The sequence below is a fragment of the Rhinichthys klamathensis genome, unplaced genomic scaffold (assembly GCF_029890125.1).
Source record: "Rhinichthys klamathensis goyatoka isolate OS25496 unplaced genomic scaffold, OSU_Roscu_1.1 h1tg000005l_1, whole genome shotgun sequence".
NCBI lineage: Eukaryota > Metazoa > Chordata > Actinopteri > Cypriniformes > Leuciscidae > Rhinichthys > Rhinichthys klamathensis.
Genome location: NW_026606558.1, coordinates 1686097 through 1702231, shown reverse-complemented (window position 1 = coordinate 1702231; position 16135 = coordinate 1686097). Strand labels below are relative to the sequence as shown.

The 16135-nt window shown below is 37.7% G+C and overlaps 1 protein-coding gene across 1 annotated transcript; it reads right to left on the bottom strand.

Moving 5' to 3' along the window:
• Positions 1-233: 233 nt before the first annotated feature.
• On the bottom strand, positions 234-15073 carry ttc23 (tetratricopeptide repeat domain 23). The gene is made up of 11 exons (XM_056254735.1): positions 14896-15073; positions 14466-14637; positions 13763-13886; positions 13441-13582; positions 13172-13297; positions 8166-8337; positions 7118-7223; positions 5513-5640; positions 4782-4931; positions 1013-1095; positions 234-842 (listed from the first exon to the last, which is right to left on the bottom strand). The coding sequence occupies exons 1-11, from the start codon at positions 14967-14969 to the stop codon at positions 731-733; spliced, it is 1389 nt and encodes a 462-aa protein (XP_056110710.1). The 5' UTR covers positions 14970-15073; the 3' UTR covers positions 234-730.
• Positions 15074-16135: the final 1062 nt, after the last annotated feature.

Below are 16135 nucleotides of genomic sequence, written 5' to 3'. Positions count from 1 at the left end.
TGTGTGTTGATAAAGGGGTGTTTGAGTCTTACTCATTACTTAGGCTGGGGTGCTACACAACAGCAAAAAGGTTGTAACAGATACATCATAAGTTATTAAGGATCATTATTAACCATTTCCGACCATTTATCTGCATCCCTTAAGATGGTGTTTCAGAACCTGCCGTTGTTTATTTGAATCTATGCATACTAGGATTTTAGGACTCAACCATCACTGTGAAACCTAATTTTGCCCATCTACAGATTTACAGTTTGCTATACATGATTAACTGCCTTAGCAAAGATTGGTTTGGGGTATTTTTGCAAAATTAAAATTCACAAAAGGGGTGTTTTGTGTGCTGTTTTACTCTTAAAAAGACTAATCTGCTCACTGTCTGAACATTGGTTTACATGCAAACACAATAAACAAACCCTTACAGAGTTGTGTGTTCAGCTCAATTCTTAGAAATATTATACCAGTAAGAATTAAAACTCTTTGCAGAGAGGCCTGCCGCTCACCAGTCAGAGAGTGTTTGGAGAAACCACTGTGACGGTGTATTAGATCACTACTGGACAGTTCTCATTTTTTGAAGTGCAGAGGTAGTCACCTTGCCAAGCACTCTAAAGACACAATAGAGCTTGTGTGCCGTTCTAGAAGCACTGCCTTGCTTTTTCCAATCCACAGATTTCCCTTGGTGAAATAGGATGAGGTCAAACATCCATGCCACAAACAGCCCTGCTGGTCACTGCTGTTATGAGGTAGACATACTAGATGTCCCCTCAGATGCAGATGATACCACTGCACAGAATGGAGGCCTTTTTTCAAGACGACTTTCCTTACGTCTCTCATTGACCTCTGGTGACCTAGAAAAAGACCACAAAGCATTAAATGCCTCATCTATTAATAATATTCACTTTCAGCAACACTCTACATTCAGGTGAAATGTCCGCGTACTGCACTGAAAGCAGATTTTTAGAGTGCACTGTGACTTCCTGCTATAGTTGTGTAACACATGATTGAGTAGGAAACTCACTGAGACAGCATGTCCACGGTTATTTGTGTGGCTTTGGTTTTCTTGTGCTGAGGACCATATAGCATACTTTGAATATCCAGACACTGAAAGAGAGACAGATATACATGGTTAGCAAAACATTTGAGAACATTGGTGACAAGCTATACTCTATATGCATGTATATTTTTTATATAATTACAACATAATGCATATGTATGTATAAATCTAGCCTTTTATTGAAGTAAAATAATTGAAAGTGGGGGGGGGGGGGGGGGGGGGGAGGTGGGGGATAATCATATTGTGGAATAAAATAATGCTTTTCTCCAAAACACGTTGGCCATAATTATTGGTATATTAAATACTTTTTGCAACCTCCTTTTGCCAAGATAACAGCTCTGCGTTTTCTCCTATAATGCCTGATGAGTTTGGAGAACATCTGACAAGAGATCAGAGAACATTCCTCCATACAGAATCTCTCCAGATCCTTCAGATTCCCAGATCCATGCTGGCGCTTCTTCTCTTCAGTTCAGCCCACTCATTTTCTATTGGGTTCAGGTCGTGAAACTGAGATGGCCATGCCAGAAGCTCCATTTTGTGCATTTTTGTGTTGATTTTGATGTTTGTTTTGGATCGTTGTACTGGTGGAAGATCCAACCACGGCCCATTATAAGATTCCTAGCAGAAGTGGTCAGGTTTAGATTTTTTATCTGTTGGTATTTGCTAGAATCCATGATGCCATGTATCTGAACAAGATGTCCAGGGCCTCCAGCAAAAAAATAGGCCCACAACATTAAAGATCCAGCTATATATTTAACCGTAGGCATGGGTTACTTTTTATCCCTGTTTGCACCAAACCCATCTGGTGGGTTTGCTGCCAAAAAGCTCTTTTTTGTTTGTTTGTTTCATCTGACCATAGAAGCCGGTCCGGAATATGCTGGAGTTTATTTTTGGATGAGCGAGGAGGATTTTTCTTGAAACCCTCCCAAGCAAAATGTGCTGATGTAGGGGTTGTTTAAATTTTGTTTTTAGGCTTTCTGACGCCCAAGACTCAAGTAATCTCTGCAGTTCTCCATCCGTTCCTCCTCACTGTGCATTAAGACAATATAGACACACGTCCTCTTCCAGGCAGATTTGTAACATCTTTAGTTGATTGGAACTTCTTAATTGTTGCCCTGATGGTGGAAATGGGGATTTTCAATGTTTTAGCTATTTTCTTACAGACACTTTCTATTTTGTGAAGCTCAACAATCTTGTGCTGCACATCTGAACCATATTCTTTGGTTTTACTCAGTGTGATGAATGATTTAGGGAATTTGGCCTTTGTGTTTCCTCATATTTATACTCCAGTGGAACAAGAAATCATAGCTAGACAATTTCATGTTCCTAGTCACGCTGGTGTGTTAAACATTTTTTATAAAGATTAATGGGAATATACTTCAGAGATATTTTACTAGTAAAAAAATCTTGGGGTGCCAATAAATATAGCCAATGTGTTTTGGTGAAAAACATTTATTTCATAATGTGATTGCCTGGTGAAACATAAATGGCTAGCTGAGCTTCAATACAGTCATAACTGTCTGTGAATGTGAAACTAAAATATCAAAAAAGTGTGTATTTGTTACAGCTAAAATTCAAACCTATAAAGTAAGATTTAGTGCTCTGCTTTGTGGAGCTCAAAGGGTAGTGAACGGCTTGACTCTGATTTCACAGACATAGTAGAGAGGAGGAGTGCCTTTGGCACAGATATTACAGGATACCTGGCCAAGCCACTTAATTTCCTCAAATAAACCCACTCTCATTCACTTCTTCAAAACAACAGCAACGGTTAGGATGAAAAACACTCAAAATGACGACATGACAGCAGTCTTTCCATAAAAAGACAAAGGAAAGTACTGTTCAAAGTTTCCTTCATGATTGAAAAGTCTCAGTCGATGTTTTCATCACTTTCCACAGGCAAAAGTGATGTCATGGGTCCACTTCAATGGGAAAACAGTTGCAGTGACTTTCAAAAGTGTGTGTGTCTTTGCTTTGTGGCTCTCAAAAAAGGACTGGATATCATCTAAAGACTGCATAAAACATAATAGACTATACTGTGTATATAATCTAACTTTATTATCGCTTATTTAAATCCCTGTTTCTGTTTTAACCACACAACCCTGGCTTTAGGCCAAAGTCTAAAGTGAGAGTGTGTTGCTCTGCTGCAGCAGCTGTCATGATTACAGGAGAAAGAATATGATATGAGCTGCTCGTATCTGTCAGAGGTAACGGGGAAAGGTTAGTAGCCTGAGGAAACGCTGAGCGTGGGACCACTGATTCACAACCCCAGAAATGGAGCCCTTCAATACAACAACAAAGCAACATAGCAACAGTGCTCGCTTACAGACGAGTGGGGACAGGTTTCCAAAGAGCAACAGTCACCAAATTATCTCAGAAGGGGTTTCAGTGTGACCAAATAAAAATAATTTAGAACATACTAGGAGACAAGGATAATGTAGTATCTTCTTACGGCATCAAATGTTAAGAGCGAAAGACACAAAATCAATGAATAACGTCATGTGGCATGACTCCTGGAGGAGGGCATCAAGTGAGCTGCCCAAGACACCAACAATGACATTGTCCCATCTAAAAAATAATCAAGCTTTAAATAAAGATAAAGCTACCAAAACAAATGTTAACTTTGGTAACTTGCTTTATTTCCTAAATAAAGTTACCATAATAAACATACTGTCTGAAATAAAATGTCTATTCATTGTATGCATGTTTTAAAATTAATTTTAGAATTTGAGTTGACTATTTTAGAATACTATTTTTCTTCTAGTGGAAGGTCTTTAACTGGATTCAGTGGTCTTTTGACAGCACTCGGCAATGTATAATGGCCATGAAAATGTCTACTTGCTTCTAGAAGGACTAAGAACACAATGCTATTTCTTGGAACGTTTCATATCAGGAAAGGCGTCTAACATTCATGCTAACCTCCAAGATTAGAGCATAGCTCTGAGGACAGAAGCTGTTCAGATCTCTTTTTATGCAAACTGCAGTTGCACAGGCTCTAACAACTTTGCATGGAAGGATCTTAGTGAAATATATTGAATAAACTTTATTTGATAAACTCTATTTTAGCGTCTGAAATTGCATAGTCTCTTGAGTAGACTCATTTTGAATAAGTACGACCGCAAAAAAAGCACATTCAATATAGTATGAATGTGTGAAGTATGAACGTAATCTGGACGTATTACATTCATCATGTTGCCCTAATCATGTGACCTACCAGCGTTAGCTAACAGTACTGTGAATTCGGACATACTTCTTTTGTCACACACTGTTTTTCGCCTACTATATAGTAAGGAAGTATGCGATTACAGATGCAGCCTTAATGTCACGATGTAATGGAAGTAGAAACATCGGTTGTTAACTGTATAGAGGCAACATCTAAATGTGAGTTTGCAGTCGATTGTAAGAAAGCGGCGGGCTAAATGATTGGAAAAATCTAGCATACATCACCAGAGAGATGTTTAATTTTTCAATATTTTTTTTTAAACATGCATTAATTAATTTTTCACATTAAAATCAAAAACATGCATTTAGAAAATAGAGAGGGTGAATTTTTGTTTCGTGCTGACTTTAGTATACCTGTGATGTTTGATCATAGATACATTGCAGAACTGTTTTACTAGATACTATATGTGATATGTAACACACGGATGTTTATGAATAAGGTACGAGTAAATATCCATTAACAGCTAACAGCCAACTCCTACAGCATAGTGATCATGTATTAGATTTGATTCACCTTCTTGAGTGTCCGGTAGGCGTGTCTCATGTGACCCTGTGTCATCTCCACTCCACCAATCAGCTGCAGCGTTTCTGCCACTTCTGCACTCAGTTCACCAAACGTGCTCTTCTTAAGGGACAGAGACTCTCTTTGGATGTCAGCGCAGCTCTGAAAAACAAAAACAACAAACACTCTTTACAAAGACAGTCTTTCGGTATAAGAGATAACCCCAACTTAACCACCATAAATATGACATGTCTCCTCCAAAATTCTGAATAATGATGAATTATGTTGAAAACAGCTGTGCTGCTTACAAAAAAAAAAAAGTGACATTTTTTTCAGTATTTGATGAATAGAACATTCAATTTAATGCATCCTTGATATATATATATATATATATATAAAAATATACATATACTATATACCATACTAAATGCTATATATAGTATATAGTGATATATACTTTATAGCAAATCCCACTTGTCTGATTTTAAACTTCTTTGCAAAATTTACACAGTAATTATATTATCACCCAGCTCTAATCTGCTAAATGCTACTATTAAGCATGAAGATATTAAGATATTGTGTAAAGCTGCTTTCAAACAGTGTATTGTAAAAAGTGCTACTCAAATACATTTGACCTGACTTACTGACCCTAACCTTTAAATGATATATAGCCTATAGTTAAAATATGAAGATCCATATCTTTTCCGTAATCTACACCACATTCAGATGAATTTGAAGCTGACCTCCTGTTGTCCCGTGAGTAGGAGGAAATGACTGAAGTCATCTTGGGCAGATAGGGTGAGTGTGTCCTGTGGGCCTAGTGCACTTCTATATGCACTTATACACTCCTCAAAAAAGTGTGCAGCTGAATCTATTGAAACGGGAAAAGAGATTCACATAATTACACTTCCCCCACTTCCCCTTGAAGAGCTACTCCAGTAATTTAGTTTATTAGCTGAGGGTCACCTTCAAGTCTTTACTGCTGTACTTGTTATGCAGGGCAGCTAAAACATAAGCTCTGCTTAATATGTACAGGCTGCTAAACACTTAGATACAGTGTGATCCACACGATTCACTTCAACGACAAACTCCAAACGTTACATCAGATTTAAAGCAGGGATTCCCAACCACGTTCCTGGAGCCCCCCTAACACTGCACATTTTAAATGTCTCCTTTGTCTAACACACCCATTTCAGGTCTTGGAGTCTCTACTTATGAACTGATGAACTGAATCAGGTGTGTTTGTTTGAGGAGACATGAAAAATGTGCAGTGTTAGGGGGGCTCCAGGAACGTGGTTGGGAACCCCTGATCTAAAGCAGTGTTTCTCAAACATGTCCTGGGGACAACCCCACCACTGCACATTTTGTAGATCTCGCTAATCTAACACACCCGATTCGACTCAGCTCGTTAGTAAAGACTGCAATACTTGGGCTACGTCTACATTAATCTGGATACATTTGAAAACAGCGTTTTAGCTGCAAAATGCTCCCGGTTCAACACTAGCGTTTTCAATCATTTTCCAAATGTTGCTCAACCACACCGAAACATCTGAAAATGCTTAAATCTCCTCACTGCGCATGCATACAACGTAATAAAAGCTCACGAGATGATACCGAGAGAGCAGACATTTAAAAGTTCTCCCTTCTGGCGTGATCTTTTTATTAGCAAAATATCTCACCAATCATAGTAGCGTCCAGGTTGCACACAAAATCGTATAGTGTAAATGCAATTTGTCATCATGTTTTCCTGCAGGACACTAATTGCGAGTTAATTTTCTGTCATCTTTGCAGGAGTGTAATATGAAGGTTCGACAAAGGAACTTTTATCTTTAGCAACACTATGAAAGTAAATAGCAGGCACAACAATGCCGGTATAACCATAGATATCATTGGTACAATATGCGTCACATGACTAAACGTGTCTTTGATTTCAAATGCCTCCATTTCCACAGTCCACAACAAAGCGAAAACTGTGTTGTTGTTTTTTTATTTTAAAAAAAAGCTCTGTCTTCGTTAACTAAAACGCCGTCTCAGTGTGGACGGAAGACTAAAACGAAGAAAAAAACAAAAAACTTTCGCTTTCAAATGAAAACTTATTAGTGTGGACAAGGCCTTGAATTGGGTGTCTGATGAGGGAGACATCCAAAATGTTCAGTGGTGGGGGGTCCCCAGGACAGGTTGTAGAAGGACTGATCTAAAGGACAGAATGACTTTTTGATCATATTACATATTTCCTCAAATTTCTACTATACTATTGACTTCATAACACATCTCATAATTTCTGTGTGATGCTCAGGGCCTAATTAAATACCCCGTTCAGATGGACTATTGTGAGTGCATTCTGTTACCGTTGTGATGAGGCTCTGAAGTGGAAGAATAGGCCAGAGCCAAGCTGTGAGCGATCTGGGCCCCTTCCAGACCCCCGGGACTCTGACTAAGAGCAATGGAATGAGCCTGCAGAAGAGGGAGAGAGAGATACAGAGACTTGAATACAGATATATCACATATCAGACCCACCCTGAAGCAAAGGAAACATTAATCATTTCAGGCTTTAAATAATTCTGTGGTCCAGTTTTAAAAACCATTAGACAGAGGATGTCAAAAACACAACCCATGGTCCAAATATGGCTTGTTGAGGATGCAATCTGAACCCATGAGATGATTGGAGGAAAATAATAATAAAATAACATTCCAGTCCATTTATTGTATTGATATGAAATATTCATAATATTCTATGTTTATATGTTGCAAATTGCATAAAGTGGTACAGACTTTTGTTTAGTCTTTTTTTCGTTCTAACTTTGTATTAATGTTTGGTTTCAGGTGGCTTATTAGAGTTATCCAGTCAGCTCTTTTTTAATTAATTTTTCCTAATTACTCATGTCATACACTATGTTCAGTTTGGGTGCGGTAATTTTTTTAAATGTTTTTTTTTAAAGAAGTCTTGTATGCTCAATTTTAAATAACTTTTTTCTATTTTAATATATTTTAAAATGTAATGTATTCCTTTTATGTCAAAAACTGAATTTTCAGCATCATTTACTCCAGTCTTCAGTGTCACATGATCCTTCAGAAACCATTCTAATGTGCTGATTTGCTGCTCAAGAAACATTTATTATTTTCAATGTTGAAAACAGTCCCATACTACATAGGATTTTAACTTTTGATCAGTTAAATTCATCCTTACTGAATAAAAGTATTAATTCATTTTAAAAAAAAAGTTACTGACCACAAACCGGCCTCTGGTTAGTAGTAAACTACATATGCTTTCTTTATTTCTTTTACCTCAATATTGGTGATTAAAGCAGGATAAAGTTAATTATGGAGCATGTATTAATACACCAAAACGGGTTCCTCTCCTCTGCTTTAATATGAGTTGGAATCTAAGGAATTTACCTGTAGGAGATGCTCAATGGCTCTATCCAGATGTCCCTGTGCCTGTTCAATGGCTGCCATATTTCTGTAAACAAAGCAGATCCGACTGAGCTGAGCTCCTTCCTGAAGCAGCTCCAAGGCTCTTTCACATTGACTGAGGGCCTTCTCAGGCCTTCCCTGCCGCTGGTACACCCTATACAACACACCACATGCACACAGACACAAAGATGTCATTTATCATGAAATCAATCCACAATGTCACATACAGCACACTGTTGACCTTACTTGTGCATGCCATCATAATAAGAATGGCTCGTCTGTAATGCCAGTCATGGGCAAAAATACCAAAACAATGAAAGGACGAAGGTCGAGAAAAGGGAGTCCTGTTCAATGCAAACTGGTTAAAAACCAGAAGAACTGCTGTGTATTGCATATGACGGTGGTACTAGCTCTGAACCTTTAAAGGGCGTCCGTTTCTTTTATTAATATGTGGAGTGCCGTAAATCCAAACATTCCCTGCAGCGCTGAACTCAATTCACAAGAGCTCATGTCTTTATTAGGTCTGATTCTCCACTCTCAATATCAGCCTGGGGGCATTCGGTCTAGCTCCTGAGCAATGCACAGAAAACTGACTCACTGCTGTCTGCTATCTGTGTAGAAATGAAGTACAGAAGAGTCAATGCTGTTCTATAAAAAGTATTCAGACACAAAGTCTGTAAGATTTTTCCAGAAAGAAATCTCTTATGCTCACCAAGGCTGCATTTATTTGACCAAAATACAGTAAAAACATTAATATTGTGAAATATTATTTTAACCTAAAATAACTGTTTTCTAATTTATTATGTTTTAAAATGCAATTTATTCCTTTCATGGCAAAGCTGAATTTTCAGCATCATTACTCCATTCTTCAGTGTCACACGATCCTTCAGAAATCATTCTAATTTGATTTGGTGCTCCAGAAACACTTCTTCTTATCAACGTTGAAAACAGTTGTGCTGCTTAAACTTTTTGTGGAATCCGTGATATTTTTTCCCCCAGGAGGCTTTGATTAACAGAAAGACGAAATAACAGCATTTATTTCAAATAGATATCTTTTTTAACATTATAAAAGTCTTCACTGCCATTTTTTTACTGTCAAAAAAACGTATTTTGTTACTTTGTAACTTATATTTATTTTAAAAATAGATTAAAATGCTAAAGGTTTCTGTTAAGGGTTAAATGTAAAAATAAAAATTGGATTCAATTGGATCTCAACTATACCATGATGCTTCTCTCTGATGTGGGCAGGTGTGTAACACTGGGCTAAATGGAGACATCTATCACCACAGGGAGATGCCATATTTCACCAATCCATCTTGTTAAAAGCCTTGAGCTTTTCCAGAGTCATCCACTCTAATGGATCACTAACTCAATTTCCCCATCTCAGAGGGAATAGCCTGCTCATGCAGCATCCTTGTTCCATCAATACAAGGCTAGTAAAAAAAAAAAAGTTGCATCACAAACAAAGGTTATAGTTGATAAGTGCATATCCCATGATGCAACTCTAAATTAGCAAGTGGAATTTTACCAGAGATGGTTGACATTACACATAATCTGTCAGTATTCACCCATATCTGCGTAATTTGATGATGGAGCTGTAAACATGTCTTATCTTAAATCTTCGGTTTATATTTTAAGAGTGTAACAGATTTTATTTAAATGAAATCATAAGCTCTTAATCGGAATGTCCAATTGGATTTACTGCAATCAGTGAAAAACGCTCAAGGGCAACATTTGCAAAATGGCAAAGATTTTGAACACGACTCCACCAAGGTTTCCCTATAGTAGTCTGTGTGTACGCTGGAGCACCCTGGCAACTTTTCAGGGCTGCATCAGAAATTCCAGACTATGGGCCTCCTTTTAGGGGCAGTGGGACATGCAGCGCTGCCTGGGGACACAAACCTAAACACGTCCTGTATTATGCCACGCAGTGCCAGCATAATACCAGCCATCCTCTCAGGCATCCTCTGTGGGAGGAGAGATATAATCTGCGAGGAGAAATCTGATTTAATGTCCGTTGTGCAGGGGCGTAATGCAATTAGGGATTTTTACATGAACTGCCAAGTAGTCCCCCAAGCCTTCTGCTTAGTAATTGTTAACAGACCAATATTGACGTAGACTATGTTTGAAAGAATTCAGGCTTGATAGAGAGTAGTGCCAGAAAAAGGGGGGGGGGGGGGGGGGGGGAACAGACACAGAGCAACAGAAAATACATCGTTGCCTTTAAAACAAAAAAGAAACACTGATTACTTCAGACTGTTATAACAGCACTCCAAGTTTAGTCTCCAGTCAAGTTTAACTCAGCTTAAAGGTAGGGTAGGCAAAGTTGTTCACAAAACCTTCTGTTATAGAAGTCATCTAAAAAACATTTTAAAATGTTCATTTATATTCTGTGGACCTAAAAATGTTTCGTCCAATCATTGCATTCGGTCCGAATGTAATAATAGGGTGTCTTACCTGCCTGTCAACCTGTATTTGCATACCTCCGCGCACCCTGCTCGCGCAGACCTCACACGTCATCATCAGCGTGTTTCATGAGGCTATGCAGAGTTGTAGACAGACATTCACCGAGTGCCGCGAACAAACAGCAGCCGCCATTTACAGTTCCTCCTGAACCAAAACAATAAGCTTATGCTGCAGTCACGCCATCACTACCGTAATTATGAGATGGCAACCCATGGCGTTCTACTCTGAGCTAGTCAACGCTGAAATTAATCTGCAGCAGTCAGGTGGTACAACAAGTCAGAGCTCTGGAAGTTGTTTACGTTCATTATTATTGTAATGTTATGTGCTTTGAGGTGATTTAACGCCATCCGTTTGTAATGTTTTACAGACTGCTCTGGCTGTGCACGCGCGTTCATGTGTTTTGGGGGAGGCGTGGCGGAGGAGGGGGTGGGAAGATCTTATGACTTCAAAGCTAGCTTGCTATCGCTAACCTCTCTGAAATTGCCTATCCTATCTTTAATTTACAAGACAACCAAAGAAAACAGAGAAGTGGTTTAAAGGGGTATGTTTGATATATGTGCATCTCACTGCAACCGTTGGATGTAATAAATTTACCTATCAGGGTCATAAGTTTGCCTCTAGTTTTAAGAGGCAAATAATGCTGAAATGATGAAGTAGGCCTAGGCTTTGGAAATCTAACATAAAGGTAAAAGAATGAGTCTTGTGGCTCATTGAATTGCTAAATGCGTTGCCTTGACAAGAATCTTCAAATTCAATAGACTGCCTGTTACTCATTGAGTGAACAAAACTATTTCAGTTCTTAGTTAACTGGTTGCAGAAGAAAAATACAGGGTGAACTATCCCTTTAAAACAGTCTTTTTTTTCTTTAGGACGCAGGTTTTCTACCAGCCATCAAGTGGATGTTAAGTGGATGGAAAAAATGACACACTTAACCTTTTAAGCTTTTCTTAGTTCACAGGCTTAGAGTGTTAAAGTTAAACTTAAAGACATAGGAGGAACAAACTTCTCTTTTGAGTTCTCTCAAGGCAAAAATCCCAACCAGCAAGTCACGAACAAGGGCTGATGTAAATATGTGCAGAGATTCATGTCAGATATGCTGACTGATGTTCGTTCGCTCTTTGACTCCATCCGGATGAAAAAGCTGTAAGCGTGTGTCATTGTTTCTGGGTTTTGTGGTGGTATGTGTTGATAGTGCAGGCTCGCTCATTTCAAATATGTTAACACTAGCTTTACAGTCAAAGGCAGAAGAATTATAAAGCTTTCATCACAATTCGCATATGCACATTCTTCCGGGACCATGAAACCAGCTGACAAACTGATGAAAACACAACCTGCTAAGGGTAGTAGAAAAAAAATCCTGGACATCATAATATAAATACATAATAAATGAGCTTTACTACAAAGCAGTTTATATTCTCTCACACATTAGCCCTTACTCGCATAACAAAGAGCAGCAATAATAAAACCTGAGAGGGCCCAGGGAGATACTGTCGCTCTGCACTCACAACATAAACACAGCTGGCAGACAAACCACAGTCGTTCATTGTCACAGTCAAGCTTGGTGAGACCAGCCATAATAAACACTGGGATCAATACAAGCTATTGAACAAGTTAATCAAGTCCTCCTGTGGGAACTATTCCCCCCTGAGAAACAAAAGATCTTTGAATACCAAATAAAAATAATTTAATGTGAATAAAGTAGACCTGCTGAATTTCTGAATAGTAAATCCTTTGCTTTATGTATGGTTAATAAACTGATGCAAGTGACTTTTTTTGCATGGCGGATTTTCATGTAGTTAACTCTCATGAGAAATGAGAGTTAACTATATACTATACAGTATTATACTACAATACTATCCTATTAACTATATACTCATCTGTATACTATACAGATGATTTTCTACTCTGCTCTGAATGTGGCCAACCTGGAGACATTCATATTAAATGTGTGAGCTTCACAGGCACTTGACGATATGATAATAAAAGATAAAAACATAATTCTGTTTCTATTCGTCCTTCACAAGCAGTGGCCAAAGTGAATTTTATCATAAAGCTTCAATTCTGTTGTGGATGAGGAGCACCACCTTGTGGTGAAAAAGATACTTTTACAGTTGATATTAGCTTGAGGTCCTAAAGCACAGGAGGGCCAAAGCCCTTAAAAAGTGTGAATATCTTTGTGTGAATATCAATGTGGACTCGGCTGCCATGTCATATTTCAGGCCTGTATACAATTTCATGTGTTTATTATGCCATAAACAGACTGGGAAAATTGATTAAGTCATTTCTAAGGGTAATTATTTCAAAATAAATCACTCTTCTCCTAGTCCTAGACTTTAACAATTATGCAGAGATATATTTAAAAGGAAGGCAAAGACCTCAGCACTTCTCTAAAAATGGGGCAGGAATTTATACTAGTCATTTAGAGTTGGATTTTGTCTCTCTTGTTAGTCCAGCCATGTCATTACAGTCAGCCATTACAACAATTAAAATGAGATTAAATTAAGATTAAAATGGTCCCATACCTTGCTAAATTTGTAAATATTTCATACTCAGTGTCCACTCTGTCCTCCTTTCCCATGGCTTCATGTGCTACAATGTCTCCCGTGACTATCTCTGCCTTCTGAAAGCTTGACTCAGCCTCTGCTAAGGTTCACATAGTTAAGAACTCATCAATGGTAAATTAACAAATTACTATCATTAGTACAAAAATATATAGTGTCCCTAAAAAGGATTTGAACACTTAAGATGCACTATGTATACGACGGCATTAGATTTTTGTAAACAAGGATATTTTCCAAGCACTAGAGCAGCACTTCCAAGAGTCAGGTGTATGGTAAGGAAGCAGTTGAGGCAGCTCACTCTCTCCTCCTGCTGGCTGGAACTGAGTACTTCAAGTGCTTGGGACGCATGTTCTTGTGTCTGATGTGCCCAGCCTGGGAAACAGGAGGTCATATACTGTCAGGAGATGGTTAACGTATTAGAAATGGCTGTCAAAGAAATCAATTTGCATGATTCACAGTCAATGCAGGGTTTATTTTTCAATAATAACAAGCTCGCTGTATGTTATTCTTTCTTCTATCTGTTTAAATGCATTAAATAATGAACAATTTTACCTTTGTATTGCAAATAGGCTTTAGCCAGTCTTGACTGGGCTTGGGCCACTGCAAAATGCTCATTTCCATAAACCAGTCTGGTCAGTGCAAGGCAACGCACAAGCTCCTGGATACAGAGGTCATGCTGCAAAGTTCAAACAACCATAAAACATTAAACTAGAGGAATTATAAAAATAAATAATTAAATACAATGATCAGTAATTGTTGATGTACTGGAGATTAAGATTATGCCCGGTGTGCTTTATGACAGGGGTTTTCAAACTGGGGTCCAGGGCCCCCATGGGGACCACAGGGAAGTGCTAGGGAGTCTGTGGATATGTTTAGAGGAAAACAGTGTAAAAAATGTTTAAATAAATAAAAGGATATTAAAATAAATATAAAATGCATATTTGATATACATTAATAAAAAAAGTAACAAATAATAGATTAAAATAAAAAATATATATAAATAAATGAATAGATTAAAATAAATAATACAAATGAGATAAAAATAAACAAATAAGTAATACATAAAATAAGTCTCTCTCAAGAAAATGGTCGTATATGGGGGACCATAGCATCTAAAAGTTTGAAAACCCCTGCTTTATGTAATGATAATAGATCATACTGAAATGTGGGGCACTGGTAAGGTTACATGATAGGGACATTACAAAATTAGAGTGTGAGATATGTATTTCGGAGTATAAGATTATTCCATGTGTACCTCTTCACTATCAGCCAAGGACTGAGCTCGTCTCTCACAAAGTGATAGTTTCTCTGCAGGATTCATCTTACTATAATTCTTCACATCTTCTTTCTGTGAGATTATTGTTGAATCTGCATCCTTCAAGGATTCTCCTGAACTGCAACTGCTGCTCATGTTGAAGCTGGTGAATCTGTAAAAGTTTAGAGCTTGGTTGTGTCTCTAAATATAATTAACTGGCTAGCAGTGCAGGTAAGTTAAGGCAGGTTACTAGGTTTTGAACATCCCTCTTTGGGTGCATGGCAAAGAGATGCACTGGAAGTGATAGTCTGTCTCTGATATTCTGTCTAACAATTTATTTTGTTTTAGGTTTTAAACAACATTAAGGTACGGTATTTTTCCTTTTTGGGTGAACTATCTCTTTAACAGCGACAGGAAAATGGATACATACGATTCATCCAGCGCAGTCACAGGACATCTCTGCTGTGGTACACGAAACAATCCGCTGTGCGGTGCCAGGCTCATTTTAATGGAGAAGGCAAATAAAACTCAGCTGTTATTTTATGAGCTGACATTTGATTAATAATAAGTTCTCTTGACATCAGTTTTGAAAAGACTGCAATGGTCTTTTCAAATACACTAAACGTAGAGCTGTGCAACCAAGTAACGAATATCACGAAAACCCAAACAATCGCTGTGATTGGTTGACTCCTACACATGGGTGAGTCATGTGACTCTCAATCTCTCGTTGCATTTAAACCGATTTAAACGTAAAATCGACCCATGCAGTTTACTGTATGTTCTTATGATTTAAAAAAAAAAAAATCTTATGATTTCAGTATATTTTAATTAAATTTTGCCACAAAATAAAAACCTTCTTTATACTTTTGTGGCAGTAAAATAATTTTTTACCAAACTGAGCAATGCACATGTGCGTGTAAGAAAAAGTGTTTGTAATTTCTGATAGCCTAGAATAGAATATAATCCATAGGATTTTAACGTAATTGAACGAACTGATTAAAATGCTTTGTTTTGCAAAGCATGAAAAACACTGCTCTTCTGATGAAAAACACTACCCATAATCCTAAAGTGAGAATAGAGACCAACTCGAGAGGTCTTATTATTTTTTTTACCATGGAAATGGGAATTGTGGCAATAGCAGTTCCCACTCCCCGATGTTATTCTAATTCAACGATCTTAAATATTCGTTTATATTGTAGAATAAGATTTCTAATGCATTCATAGCACTTTTGTCAATAACATAGTCAATAGTCAATATTTTTATAGAAAGTTGTCAACCGAGGGGCGCCGCAACCTGTGATGGATAATGCATCCTGACCAGTTACCCATTTTTTTCTATGATGAGAATAAAGAGAAATTGCACATTCAAATCTGTGTCTGCAGCAGATTTTATTTCACAGATTTATTACAGGTTAAATAAATTATTAAATTGATTTTTAATGGGATTGTTTTCCCCACAATAAACTAAGGCCTCAGACATTGCAGAGTGTATCTATTGTAAATGGTTATCTATTTAGATAAACGCACTCTCATTATGATCATAAGCCCACATTATGTTGTAAGTAGCTGACAGAATGCATTGCATTATAGACAGCTTTTCATACTTACGAAAGCAATAACACCAGGAATCAAATTACTTTCTGTGAGTAGCATTCAGTAGTCTTGAGGGT